The following is a 14,698-nucleotide window of genomic DNA, read 5'->3' as shown; positions in this document are numbered from 1 at the left end:
GGACAGCCTGCCATGTAGTGCAGCCCCAGCCGCTTGCACCCCTGCCCAGCCTTCATGCCCTCGCAACCACATGGGGTGCACCTACACTCTGCAGCACAATGCACCAAGAGGTTGGCTCTAGAACCAGAACTAGCATAGCCACATCAATACTGTGGTGCTTAGATGCAGCATGGACTATCTCAAGGTATGATGCTATCTGAGAAGAGCTATACTGGTTTTGGGAGCTGAAGGTGTACCTCTGCACTGCGCTGTGTTTCGTGGTGTGGCATAACCCAGCCTTTCCTCCACTTCCTTTTCCAGAAATATCTGCCTATCTCTGAACAAAGATCCAAGCAGTTAACTGTCTCTACTGTACATCTTTGTCTATACAGCCTTGAAAATTTGATACAAAATCTGTGTTTTAAAGCTTGCAAATGAATTTGGCTGTGAAATTGGGAATCTCAATGGGGCAGAAGAGTAGGAAGCAGGGCGTGTTGTTGCGTAGCCTTTAATTATATTTTCACTTGTCATGTTGCTTACTCAAAAATCTGGTCTAGCAACCTACTTATTTCAACAGAAATGTGGCTTGTCTTTCTCTTTTTCCTAGATTGCTATTTTAAGTTTAAAAGAATTGAAACTCTTCTTTGCTACATTCTGTAGGACAAATTGTGATCACTTAACCAAGTATCTGATCTTTTCATTACCATACCACAGTAGTATAGATGCAAAAAGAGGATATAATATTTTGTTAAAAACTGAAATTGAAAAACAATTGCTATAATTGTCAACTGTGTACATTGCAGTTTGTGCATTAATAGCTGAATCAAGAGCTGCAACTTCGCTGGAGTCAGTAAATACATTATTAAAATACTGCACCACAATTCCATAAAATATATGTGTATCACTTAGAAAAACAATATTTATAGTTATTTTGGTTTTGTTATGAACAAATGTTTTATGACTAAAAAATACATTTAATCACAGAACTGTATTTACCCAGTGATTAGGTACTAATCTGTGTGATCTAAACTGCAGAATTACAGATTTTTGTGTGTGTCTTTTATAGGGCCCACTTGGCATCACTGGTTCTCCAGGTTTTCCAGGTGCTCCTGGTATAAAGGTAAAAAATAAAATAGAAATATCTTTTTAATATGTCTAACAACACAGAATTAAAAAATGTGTACTAGACTACACAGAGTTCAGGCTGACATACGTACAGGTTCCTAAGAGTTGCTGTGAAATCAATCTTAGTCAAGACCTTGAGACAGAAGATAGAAATCAGAAGCCAAATGAAGCAATTGCAATTCACCAGTTAGTGTACTTCCTTTGCTTTCATTTTTGCTTGAGATGATAAAATGACTGTCATGCTGTGCCTGAGGAATCTTGTCCAGTATATTCAAAGAATAACAAGATGCATCATTACAAACGAAGTTGTGAGAACTGCTTTAAGACAGCATGGAAGAAGTACCTTCTAGTGCTGGCACTTCCAGTTTCGGACCAGAACACTTTTTGAGATGACCTAGACTGGAAAGGAAAATGCCTGAACCCCAACAGAGATGCACCACAGTTCATCACAACAGAGCAAATGATGATTACAGCTTTTTGTGGCTCTGTGTGATTGGGCTGAAATGGAAAACTTTCACTGGCTGCAGCGCTGTCTTTGTGGGACTTTCCTCTCTTGTTTTTCAAAAAAGCGCTCAATTTTTTTTTTCCTAGCGTTGAGAATATATCTGCAAAAAAATAGAAAGGCAACTCATACAGCTTTCTTGTACTTCTTATGCTTGCCTTCCACCCAGTTGCTCCTTTTTGTTCCTTTACACTCCTAAAACATGATAGGAAAACATTATACAATAAGAAACTCTTAATTAGTCAGGGTGCCAAGTTCAGCAGATGTTTTGTGTTGTTGTGAAGCTGGCAACATTCCCAAAACAGTTTTTTGGAAACAAGTCTTAATAAGAGTATTAACGTAATGTATACAGTTAAATAATAGACCTTTTAGTGCACATCATAAAATGTTTTGGTATGGCTAAGCACTACTTAATACCTAAATAAATGTTTGGAGAAGCTGACATATGCTGAATCAATGAAAGCTTTTGAAAAGGAGAAGCTATCTTCAAGTTTGATCATCAGATGATGTAAAATTGGAATAGCTGCTTTGAACTCATAAAAGATAGCAGACTGCACAGTGAAGATGTGGACTTCAGTTATGAAGATGTGATATTAACAGCCATCAGTTCCAAAAGGCAATTTCCTATAAAAAATAAAATTCAAAGGAGATGCCAGGAGTAGTTTTTTTATTGGAGCATCCAGTCCAATCTTACAAGGCTTTTATATTTAATATAGTGCTGCAACACTAAGTTAATCTGTACTGTACAAAAAAACCCCAGATGTGTTCTAATTTCTAAATCTTAAGCCTTAGCTTTTAACAAAGCTAAAAAAAAGTTGTCAAATTACAAATACATACTGGGATTTTAGAGGCAGATGTCTGTCTAAAATATTTGATCAGATTTGGGCCACTGGATATAGTGCTGCTTTTCTGTAGGATGTTTCCTTGTCCTTGTATACATTGAGGAAAAATTCTGTTTATACTTTTAAAATTTACATTCACATAGAAGTAGTAAGAAGCAGAATTAGGTAAGCAAAAAGTATTTTAAGAATAAACTATTTCAGAACCTGAATTGTTTTTCTCTTACAAACTCAATATTGCTCCTCAGTTACTTTGAAGTGCTACTTTTTAGAGCAAAATAATCTCCAGTTGTTTTCTCATGTGAAATCTTAGGGTGAAGCAGGTCCAACGGGTCCTCGTGGTCCTGAAGGTCCTCAAGGACAAAGAGGTGAAACAGGTCCACAGGGCCCAGCTGGATCACAAGGTCTTCCTGTAAGTACATTAAATTGAGTTCCTCAGTGCTCAGCTTGTGCATGTTGCCTGTTTATAGCAAATTTTAATCCCCCACTTGATAGACGCTGAGTTTTGCTCAAATTGCTGTTTTCCCAGGAAAGGAAAGGAAAGGTCTCATTCATTTGTTTTGTGCTTATTTTGTTGAAAATAACTTTTCATTATTTAATTAAAACAACTTGGAAAACTGAAAGTTACGCAGCCTGATACAGTCTCAACCCTAGCAGTACTTTAAATCTTAAGATGAAACATAAGACCTTAAAGATTAAAAATCACATTAACTTGCACGCTTTGTTACCCATATTAGCATTTGCACAAGTGGATCGTATATTGCTGTATTTATTTAATAGCCTTTTTTGTCTGGTCTTGTAAAGTGGATGCGATAACTATATTCTTCCTCTTTTGTTATCGATACACTCCTCATTAAAATCAATTTTAACGATTGGTACGTTATCTTTAGGGTACCGAAGGGACAGATGGTTCCCCAGGTGCTAAGGGCCCTACGGTAAGTAATCATATCACCTTTGAAGAAATTATGTGAGTGAATTTATTTTTATTTCCTTATTTTTATTATATTCCCTTACTGTGCTTTCTGTTCTTTCTATTTGTAGGGATCTCCAGGCACTGGAGGCCCCCTTGGTTTATCAGGTCCACCCGGTTCCCCAGGACCACAAGGCAGTACCGGCCCACCTGGTATTCGAGGCCAGCCGGTAACGATGTCTTTGTCTCTGTGGAAATTGTAACGTCTTGCAATTGTGTCTCTCTGTGAAACTAAGAGAGTGATTAGCAGTGGGGTTCCTTTGAATAGATTAATAGCATGCTAGTGAGTATGCTGAGGCTTGGATCGTGTGAATCTTCTGTGTGTCCAAAATACTGTTTTTGCTTTCTTAAAGGTCTAAGAAAGAAGAGTGTCTATATGAACTTGCACAAACAGTAATGATTATCTCCTGAAATTGTCTCATTTAAGTTTTTGTCTTGATAACATCATAATAAACAAGCACGCTAAGGGCAAAGACAAACCATTATATGCATCCTATTCTATTGTCTACCACTAGTTACTAAACTGGGAAATGTTTTTCTGTTTCATAGAATAATCCAAGATGATCATATGATCTATGCAGTTTTAACCTTATGGGTGTTATTCCTGTGTTTGTTTTCAGGGAGACCCTGGTGTCCCGGGTTTCAAGGGAGAAGCAGGACCCAAAGGTGAACCTGTAAGTCTCCATATGCTTTGTAAGATGAAAAGGAATCACAAAGGCTTTTATGAGTATTTTGAATAGATTCTTACAATTTTCAAGACACCTCTGATGCTCATAATCATGGGATTACTCCTCATAATCATGGGAGTAATTATTGAGGAAGACAAAGCACAGGGCACCTGGCTAGACAGTACTAACAATGAATGGTGAAGCAAGTCCTTTGATGTTATAAATTACCTAACCAATATAGTCCTTACAGGACTCAAGGTCAGAAAAACCAATTAGTGCATCTACTGGGGATTCTGTAGCACCCAGAATGAGTGTATTCTCATTTCTTCATCTCATATGAAATGGATCCATATGATTCTGGACATTTAAGAGCACACAAGTGTGTGTGCTAATCATAATAAAAAAGTCCTTTTTCTTTTAAACTTACATTTAATACCTTTTATACTTATGCAGTTATGTGTATATATATTATATTTATACATTAAAATAATATAAATATTAATACACTTACAGTATGAATAGCTGTTTAGCCTACAATTAATATATGTGAAAGATTATTTGAGAACATGGCTAATTCCATGCTGTAACCATGTGAATTTTGGAAGAAAAGTGATTCTGCAAAGTTAAGAGTTAGTTTGACTTGTCAACCAATCTTTAGTTTTTCTTTCTCACTAGTTAAATGATCATGTCGTAACTGACAAAAACGTACAGATGAAGTAATGGTTTCCTTACCACAGACTGTCTGCTCCTTTGAGAATTGATAGATGATAGTAAAGTGGATAGATGATGGTAAAGCTGTGGATGTGGTCTATCTCGATTTCAGTAAAGCGTTTGACACGGTCTCCCACAGCATCCTCGCAGCTAAACTGGGGAAGTGTGGTCTGGATGATCGGGTAGTGAGGTGGATTGTGAACTGGCTGAAGGAAAGAAGCCAGAGAGTGGTGGTCAATGGGACAGAGTCCAGTTGGAGGCCTGTGTCTAGCGGAGTCCCGCAAGGGTTGGTACTGGGACCAGTTCTATTCAATATATTCATTAATGACTTGGATGAGGGATTAGAGTGCACTGTCAGCAAGTTTGCTGATGACACAAAACTGGGAGGAGTGGCTGACGCGCCGGAAGGCTGCGCAGCCATTCAGAGGGACCTGGACAGGCTGGAGAGTTGGGCGGGGAGAAATTTAATGAAATATAACAAGGGCAAGTGTAGAGTCCTGCATCTGGGCAAGAACAACCCCATGTACCAGTACAAGTTGGGGGCAGAGCTGTTGGAGACCAGCGTAGGGGAAAGGGACCTGGGGGTCCTAGTGGACAACAGGATGACCATGAGCCAGCAGTGTGCCCTTGTGGCCAAGAAGGCCAATGGCATCCTGGGGTGTATTAGAAGGGGTGTGGTCAGCAGGTCGAGAGAGGTTCTCCTCCCCCTCTACTCTGCCCTGGTGAGGCTGCATCTGGAATATTGTGTCCAGTTCTGGGCCCCTCAGTTCAAGAAGGACAGGGAACTGCTAGAGAGAGTCCAGCGCAGAGCCACGAAGATGATTAAGGGAGTGGAACATCTCCCTTATGAGGAGAGGCTGAGGGAGCTGGGTCTCTTTAGCTTAGAGAAGAGGAGACTGAGGGGTGACCTCATTAATGTTTATAAATATGTAAAGGGCAAGTGTCAAGAGGATGGAGCCAGGCTCTTCTCAGTGACATCCCTTGACAGGACAAGGGGCAATGGGTGCAAGCTGGAACACAGGAGGTTCCACTTAAATATGAGGAAAAACTTCTTTATGGTGAGGGTGACTGAACACTGGCACAGGCTGCCCAGAGAGGTTGTGGAGTCTCCTTCTCTGGAGACATTCAAAATCCGCCTGGACGCGTTCCTGTGTGATATGGTCTAGGCAATCCTGCCCCGGCAGGGGGATTGGACTAGATGATCTTTCGAGGTCCCTTCCAATCCCTAACATTCTGTGATTCTGTGATTCTGTAATTTCTACTAGAGTTTCACTGAATTTTGAATCCTTTGCAGCTTGCCTGATTCATAATAATAAATACAAATTATCGTGTCGGAGCAAACAGGTGATTATAAGAAGCACTGTACAGCCAAACTGCAGAATTACAGTTTATTCACAGTGCACTTCTTACTGAAATATTAGCTTATAAACATGGTAAAAGAGAAAAGCTGATGCCAAAAGGCTGCATTTTTTAACTGATTCAAAACCTAACTATTTTTTTTTCTCCTTTATTTGGAAAAATGTTTACGATGTTTAGAAGAAAGTCTGTTTCAATATACCTGAGAAACGGTAAGCTTAACAATGATTTTAAAAAAAACATTTTACTTTCACTAGGGCCCACAAGGTCCCCAGGGTCCCATTGGCCCTATAGGTGAAGAAGGGAAAAGAGGTCCTCGAGGTGATCCGGGATCAGTAGGTCCACCAGGTCCTGTTGGAGAGAGGGTAAGCAATCCAGAGGAATAATATGTCTTGAGAGATATGCTGCTAAGCTGAAAAACCTCTTGACCTAACCATAAATTTTCTTACAGCTTCCTTGTGAGTGTAGTCAAACTCTATTTTCCTAACAGTAGTTAATACTGCGCATTACTGTTTACACTGGATATTTTCGTTTGTGGATGCAGAGCACAGGACAGTATGGTAGAAGAAATGATGGAGATATGATGAGTTAATCTGCAGGTTTTTTGCTTGACCCTGTACAAATGGTCATCTCGCTTTCAATGAGGCTGTTCACATTGAAGGAGCTGTTCAACATGCATGAGTGAAACATTGATATTTTTACCACTCCAAGTGGTAAAAAACCCAAGTTTAAAGTACTGAAGTAAGAAAGTTGTAAGGAAATAAACTGAACCCCCAAACCATAAATCTAGTCATTTATTTGCAATAAGTTATGTAAAAATTAAGATAATCATCTTGGATATCTGGCTTTTCCTAGGGTGCTCCTGGTAACCGTGGTTTTCCAGGTTCTGATGGCTTGCCTGGACCGAAGGTAAGTGAAAATAAAGTGTCCATCTTTTAATGGGTAATTTTAAAAATTTTCATACATACAGATATCTAGAAAGAAAGTGTTCCATTAAAAACGTCTGCTTCTGGGCTAATAGGCAGATCCTCAAAATCACTGGAAGCAGGATCAAAAGGAATTGACAAATGCCCAAAACATGTCTGAATGTTTTGAGACTAGATTTTTTTCTGGGAAAAGTCACTTTCAAGTCCTGTGATGTTCAGCTTTGCTCACTTTTCCCTGACTGAATGCTCCCTCATGCTGAAACATGAAACGATGACCTGTTCTACTACTATATTGCTTTATGTATTGCTCTATAGTAGGTAACTATTTGAAAAATTGCCTTTTCTTTGTGTGTGGTATAGTTTTTCTAGACTTGTCCCTTGAACAGATGGGCTTATCTGTCTTTGGCTTCCTTAACTGCTGTAACACTTCCAGGGAAGTGACTCACATATGTATTTGTCTAGGTTTCTGTAAATTCCTAACTTCTTTGTAAAAATACAGGGATTCTAAAATTCTTATATAAATTTGCTTTATGGAAGAGAGAACTTTTAAGTAATAATTTGGGAAAAAAGTAATAATAATGAAAGTATTAATGATTTGGAACTCTGTTTGCAAAAATAGGTCCTTAATGGAAGATTCCTTTTTTATTTAACCTTCTCTTACTGTTGCTGTTCTACCTGTTAACTAGTAGCCCATTGGTATCCTTCTAGGGTGCCCAAGGAGAGCGTGGTCCAGCAGGTTCTTCTGGTCCTAAAGGAGGTCAGGGAGATCCTGGGCGTCCTGGTGAACCTGGCCTCCCAGGTGCAAGGGTAAGGAACTAATAGCAGTGCACTATAAACCATGGCATTTTTTATTTTCAAAAGGCAGTGATGAAGTTTGCAGAATGAAGAAGCTGTTACACAAGGTCAGACTTGTTTCAGTGGGGCTGTTTAAAGGGTAAAGGCCCAAATACCTTTATTTTTCCTGCTGATGTTGGGAAGCACAGGTTCCATTTGTCTTCAAAAAAGAAGAAATAGCCCTGATTGAGACCAGCTAATGTGACTGAAGGAAGTGTGCTCGTAAAGCACGTAGTTGCCACAGATAACATGAATTTGAAGGCCAACCTTCATTAAATTGATGATTGATAACTTACATAGTTGAGTGGTGCATGTCGTCTGGAGATTTTTTTCAGGAAAAATATTTGAGGAGAATTTGGAATATCACAAAAGGAGAGAAAGGGAGCAGCAAGTATAAGATGTGATACAGATCACTGGGTAATGTTGACAGGAATAGAGATGAGCTTGTGAGAAGCTCAAGAGGTGTAAAATCAAGAAAAGGGAGACTAGGAAAGGGGAAGATCAAAGACAGTGGGGGCTGAAGCTGTAAAGTGAAGACAAGGATGAAGACCTTTGATACAGAGAAGTTTGTACTATGATAGTAGCTGAGCATATCTTTTGGATTTATTTACATTTCGCTGTTGTTCTAGAAATGTATGCACAACCTTAACACCAATATTATTCCTGCTTTTAGGGTCTGACAGGAAATCCAGGTGTTCAAGGCCCTGAAGGAAAACTTGGCCCCTTGGTAAGCAACACAAAAATTAGTCCTTTCAGTTAATGCCACAGTAATTCAAAGGTCCCAACTCATTGAAATTACTTTTATTAATTTGAGTTTTCTTGATTTCTGAAGGTTCATCTTGTCTTTTAACTGTTCACTTCAGATTCCCAACTCCCAAATTAGTGCAGATAATGTTCCTTTAGTTTTCTCTGTGTAGCAGTATCTGTTGTTTAGCAGGTGCTGCAATATTTTTAAACCATTTTGAACTAAATATCTTTTCTAACTGTCTCTTTAAGGAAACAATGCAGTATTTGTACATAATGGCTCAGTGATAATAATTGCGTAGTATTTGGTTAAATCCAGCAGTATGGCTAAAGCTGTCTGCTTTAAAGACATTTTGGCTGATAACTGTAGCACCAAACCAGGTTAATGTTATTTCTTTATATATACAAATGTTTTCCAGGGGTAAATAGGTTCATATGAATAAATATATTTATAATTTAATGTGGAAAATGCTTTATCTCTGTAGGGTGCTCCTGGAGAAGACGGACGTCCAGGTCCAGCAGGTTCAATAGGAATCAGAGGCCAGCCAGGCAGCATGGGCCTTCCTGGGCCAAAGGGTAGTAGTGTGAGTATGGCACCTGGTACCCAAGACCTGTTTAGCTTTAAACATTTGCATATATTTTAATGGATGAAAACAGTATCTAAAAATAGTCATTTTTATTTCTGCAAATTAGGGTGATCCTGGAAAACCTGGAGAAGCAGGCAATGCAGGTGTCCCAGGACAGAGAGTGAGTGTGACGGTTACTTGCAGTGATTACAGAAAATTATGCTTTTCTCTTTTATATGGTCACTATACAAGACTTCTACCTATGTCATTTTAATTTAGGGAGCCCCTGGTAAAGATGGTGAAGTTGGTCCTTCCGGTCCTGTTGGCCCACCAGTAAGTCAACTTTTACCACTCTGCCTGCCTGCCGGTCGCCCCATCCATTCATTACTCTTTCTGCTTCGATTTTTATCTATCCTCCTGCCAGTTGTTGATTTCAAACAAAAAATCCCAAGAACATTTAAAGAAAAAAATTTCCTAGAAAAATGGGGAGCTTTGTATTGAAAAATATATATATTAGTAGTGTGATTCCCTTTACTGACTATTAGGAAAAATAGTGCAAGGAGCAAAATTGCCTCATAGTTCATTTTCCTAGCTTCCTTGGTTTCAATGGAACCGAGTGTTTCCTGTCAGCACAGTATTTTTGGCGGGAGGATCTTAAAGAAATAAGATACATCTTATTACATCTTTTAGATAGGGTATGTCTTGGCCTGGGCTAAGTAAAAATGTATAATAAACAAATACGTGATCGAAAATATACAGATTCGGAAAGAAGAAAAATTGTGGAGCCTGCCTATATTCCTCTGCTGTATACTTACTACTTTCTTTTGTGTAGGGTCTGGCAGGAGAAAGAGGAGAACAAGGCCCACCAGGTCCTACAGGGTTTCAGGTATGTGCATTCATTTTTTTAAAAAGAAAAAAATAACCAGCCATTTCTTTATCAACTTGAATTGGAGAAATTCAATCAAGTGATGTTTAACAAAACACAACTTCAGAACTAAGGCAATGATGCTCAGAATAATTAGTGATACTTAGCTTTCATGTTAGCTGTGCACTAAACTGAAATGGCAAAGGCTTGAATACCCGCCCTGTATCCCTTGAGAAAACCTTTGTTGTTTTTCAGTTTTAATTTGGAGTTTTTCCAAAGATGTCCAGATATGGAGCAAAAGAATTGTTTTGGTAATAAAGTATTAAGTCAATCTCTATTTATAGAGAACTTTATTTTTAGGGCTGATTTGCACATGTCCTGCAAATGTTAAAGAAGGGCTGCCGTTTCATTCAAAGCGGGGAAAACACGTTGTTGCAATGTTCATGTTACTATTTCGTGTGGGGATCTCTGAGGGCATACTCTTGTACTGAGTATAATAGTACATTCATATTCTTGGTGTCTTAGTTAAATCTGGATTTTCATAACTTTCAGTCATGTTAGTGACCATTTTATTTACTTTTTCAACAGGGCTTGCCTGGGCCACCAGGTCCTCCAGGTGAGGGAGGAAAGCCAGGTGATCAGGTAATTTCTGTGTAATTTAACAAAAATTCGCTTCATAAAGTAGTTTTGCCTTTTCTTCTCCTTGTAATTTAATTTCCCACTCTGTTTCAAAGTATGTACTGATGTACTCTGCAAGCTGAGAACTGCTTTTGGATGAAATAATTACTAGAATCTGACCGTCTTCTTGGACTGAGCTGGCCTATCTCCTCTTGTCATGGACAGATAATATTCAGAACTAGCCATCTACATTCACAGTACTTTGGAAAAGAAAACGTTTATCTTTAATTTCTATAACTATAAGGCTATGAATAATGCTTTAATTCTAATGGTCAGTTCTGTTCTGCTTAGGGCGTTCCTGGAGATCCTGGAGCTGTTGGTCCGTTGGGCCCCAGGGTAAGTATTTTCTTTCAGAGTTTAAACATTCATAACAGTTCTCTGATGTTGAAAGTTGATATAGAATATGGACTTTAACAGCTAAAGTGAATATTTGACTTTTTTCCCCCCAATAAAATGGTTATAAACATGGATAAGTTTTAAGATCGTTTCTGTAAAACCTACCACCTTTAATGGTTTCATAGCTCATGAAGTGGTGTTGAGTACTAGCTGCTACGTGATTTGGTTTACAGCTGTGAAATGACAGTTTTTAGTTTGCTGAGCAACATGCTATTTCCCCTGCCTTTAAGAATAAAGCATAAAGCTGTTTTTTGTTTGATCAGTTCTCCTAGAATTTGTTCACAGGCTCTTTGATCAAATAGCAGTGCTGCACTTATGGTGTATTTAGGATTTGGTCTACCAGAGCTGTACCCTGACTTCTAAATAAGTAGTAATTTTCCATTTTGTAGGGAGAACGTGGCAATCCAGGGGAAAGGGGAGAACCAGGTGCATCAGGACTCCAGGGTGAAAAGGGTATGGCTGGAGGTCATGGTCCTGATGGTCCAAAGGTAAGCTGAATGGAGATTTGTGTTGCAGCAGTGATGTAATGTGTAATTCTACTCATTTGCATGAACATAAAAGAGAGAGCTTTTTTACTATAAAAGGGCTATCTGTTCATGAAAGGTATCTTGTTTACATAAGGGTTCTAGGAGGACATACAAGTTATTCCACTATAACAATATTAATAACCTTCAAGATACTAAAATGTTGAGAAATCACATTTTGTGTTAATTTCTATAGGTCTGAAGTTTAAAATGGTTTTTGTGTTTCTCAGTAGAACAGGGCAAAGCCATTTCTGAACTGCAGAAAACTCTCTGGCAATGGCTTCATTTTAAGAACCATGTCAGTTTTCAGGAGGAGACTTGGCAGGGTTGAGTGTTTAAAAGAAAATACTGAAAACTCCATGCCTTTCTTTCTATAGAAAGCCCATATAACTGGGCTAGGAAGGTCACCCCAGGTAGGCGGTGCCTCTAGTAATGCAGGACCTGTAACGGCCATGAGCTGTGAGAAGCAAAGCATAACTAAAGCATCTCTGCACTGGCAACATCTACCTGTAGCTAGTTTGTGTAATAGACCCATGTGGCATCAAGGTCAAATCAGAAAGATGCTCAAGCTTCTTTTTTTGCCTGTTCTCATACCCAGTATGCACTGAGTAAATAGTAATGTATTTGGAAGGACTGCGGTATTACAACTGAACTTCCTGAGTAACACAATGGGAAAAGGAAAGTATTTGGACATGAATAAAGTCCAAATTTAAGAGAAAATTATTACTTAAAACTGTACCCCAGAGACTTCAACACAGGCACAGCGTGTTCTGCAGCCTAGAGACAAAGATTCTTCTCAGATGAATAGACAACAACTTGTCCTTCATTTGTTTCAGGGAAGCCCAGGCCCTAGTGGGACACCTGGTGATCCAGGCCCACCGGGTCTTCAAGGTATGCCTGGAGAAAGAGGGATCGCTGGAACGCCTGGCCCCAAGGGCGATAGAGTAAGTCCTGTTATTTCTGTTGTGCTGAGTAGAATCACCTGTCTCTTAATACTGTAGTTGTTCCAGGGTATGAACTACTCAGCATTCAGTGTCATAATTGCGACTTTCTGGGTATTTTCCATAGGGCGGCATAGGTGAGAAAGGTGCTGAAGGTACAGCTGGTAACGACGGGGCAAGAGTAAGTAAATCTATCACTCTTTTTAGACCTACTCTCCACACTCCACATTGTTTATTGTGCTAGAGGTACTCAGCTCATAGAGTTAGACACTACTCAATTTGAAAATACCATGGGTTGACAGTCATTCTCATTCCCCATACCCTCCAAATTTCATCTTCAAGTTTTTCAAGACAATGTTTTGGGATGTCTGTGTTCCAAGCCTGTGTTTTGTATAAACAATAATGGGAGTTAGAATGTCAATGGAAAGGATTCCCAGAAGTAACGTGTTCATTTGGGATTCAGCTAAGCTGACTATAATGAAAATATGAAAAAAGGGACAGGCAGAGATCAATAGCCAAAAAGCAAACCCACCAGTTCTGACTCTTGGACAATGGCAGATGCCTCCTTATTGTTTGGACTGAGCTGGCCACCGTCTGTCCTGAGTTTCACAGGCGAAAATTCCTGTAAATGTACTGAGCCCCATATGGGTAGTAAGTTGCTGACACTTGTGGAAAGATTTGACCCTCCTGTGCATAAATAACATGGCTGCTCTGCTCACATGCAATAAATCCAGTATGTTCAAGACAGGTTGCATGCACAGTTCTGCATAGACCAGCTGTCCAATAATCCCAAATGTAGTGGGTTTGCTATATCTTCACTGACTATATTTTCTTCCCAGAAGCTGTTGGAGTCAGTTCTTACATAAATCGCATCTATCTGAGATCCTTGGGTTTTGCAAACCAGTTGGAGTACTAACTGCTAGGCATTTTGAAATCTGAGATACATAGGAAAGATGAGGATTCTGACTGGACTAAATTTCTAGTTAAAGAGGAGAAGTTTTTTGGAGAAACCCTAGCATACAGCAACACTAACTCACAATTAGCAGCTGTGAGCTGGAATTTGTTTGTAAGTCAGATAGTATCCAAAGATACAGAACAGTTCTTAGTCATTGGAAGGCAAGTTTGTAGCTTACAGTAACTGTGAACAGATAAAGTAATGGTGAACTAAATGTACGTCCCCCTTCTAAAGCTAGATATCTGCAGATATCTCTGCTACTGGTCACTAGAGCATTGATGGTGATGCAGTGTCCTTTGTTAATGCTGTCTTTTTTGTATTTCTCTTCAGTTTGAACAAAAGTTACAGTGCAGATTTTTCAGGGAAGGGGAATTTTGTTCGAGATAAACTTGGTGCAAGTTTGTGGTAGTCTGCTTCTAGGGAAAGAGAATTGTGATTGGGATATCTAAATATTCAAGAAGGTAATATGAATAGTGCTGCAGGGTTATTATGTGCAGTTGATGGGTCTGAATGGAGATACTGGAACCTATTTGCGTAAATGCCCTATGAAGAGGAAAAGGACACTTTTGAAGAGTTTTCAAGATATAAATTAATCTTCAAAAGTGATGATGGACACATGAAAATTAATTTAAGCAATGAAATACTAGCATAAAACAAATAGAGAACTTCTGTGCAAGTGGGGAAGAAAGGACATCATTTCCTTCTGCAAGAGTAAAATAAATCCGGGGCTTTTTTTATCATTGGCCTTATTCATAAATGCTGCGTAAAGTAGAGGATGAAGTTAGTGAAGAAAGTGAGAATGAATGAAAGCAAGGCTTCTGAGAGGGAGGATTTTGGTCACTGGGAGAGGAAATGCAAGGAAATTTTAGGTAAAAAAGACCCAACAATATTTCAGAGATAAAGGAGAAGAATTTAAATGAATGAAAAAGCGTATGGAAATAGTAACATATGAGAAGTTTTAAACTAACAGTTTTGAAGCATCACTTTTTTAACTTCCTTTTATCTTCATTTTTTCAAAAGGGTCTCCCTGGTCCAATAGGCCCAACAGGTCCAGCAGGTCCCACTGGTGAAAAGGTAAACAGATTTTTATGCCACTCCCTACTGAATTTTCTTAATATT

The 14,698-nt window shown here is 39.0% G+C and overlaps 1 protein-coding gene across 1 annotated transcript in view; it reads left to right on the top strand.

Annotated features, from left to right (window-relative positions):
- Positions 1 to 14,698, top strand: part of COL5A2 (collagen type V alpha 2 chain) — a 117,434-nt gene that overhangs the window by 84,993 nt on the left and 17,743 nt on the right. The window contains exons 18-36 of the mRNA XM_068408235.1: positions 1,046 to 1,099; positions 2,759 to 2,857; positions 3,336 to 3,380; positions 3,487 to 3,585; positions 4,036 to 4,089; positions 6,408 to 6,515; positions 7,006 to 7,059; positions 7,785 to 7,883; positions 8,584 to 8,637; positions 9,140 to 9,238; positions 9,348 to 9,401; positions 9,500 to 9,553; positions 10,053 to 10,106; positions 10,674 to 10,727; positions 11,055 to 11,099; positions 11,549 to 11,647; positions 12,520 to 12,627; positions 12,752 to 12,805; positions 14,600 to 14,653. Coding sequence (XP_068264336.1) covers positions 1,046 to 1,099; positions 2,759 to 2,857; positions 3,336 to 3,380; positions 3,487 to 3,585; positions 4,036 to 4,089; positions 6,408 to 6,515; positions 7,006 to 7,059; positions 7,785 to 7,883; positions 8,584 to 8,637; positions 9,140 to 9,238; positions 9,348 to 9,401; positions 9,500 to 9,553; positions 10,053 to 10,106; positions 10,674 to 10,727; positions 11,055 to 11,099; positions 11,549 to 11,647; positions 12,520 to 12,627; positions 12,752 to 12,805; positions 14,600 to 14,653 — 1,341 coding nt within the window. The remainder of the gene's footprint in view (positions 1 to 1,045; positions 1,100 to 2,758; positions 2,858 to 3,335; positions 3,381 to 3,486; positions 3,586 to 4,035; positions 4,090 to 6,407; positions 6,516 to 7,005; positions 7,060 to 7,784; positions 7,884 to 8,583; positions 8,638 to 9,139; positions 9,239 to 9,347; positions 9,402 to 9,499; positions 9,554 to 10,052; positions 10,107 to 10,673; positions 10,728 to 11,054; positions 11,100 to 11,548; positions 11,648 to 12,519; positions 12,628 to 12,751; positions 12,806 to 14,599; positions 14,654 to 14,698) is intronic.

Source organism: Nyctibius grandis, chromosome 9, assembly GCF_013368605.1.
Source record: "Nyctibius grandis isolate bNycGra1 chromosome 9, bNycGra1.pri, whole genome shotgun sequence".
NCBI classification, from domain to species: Eukaryota; Metazoa; Chordata; class Aves; order Nyctibiiformes; family Nyctibiidae; genus Nyctibius; species Nyctibius grandis.
Note: the sequence above shows the minus strand (reverse complement) of the source record. Positions and strands in the feature narration are given on the sequence as shown.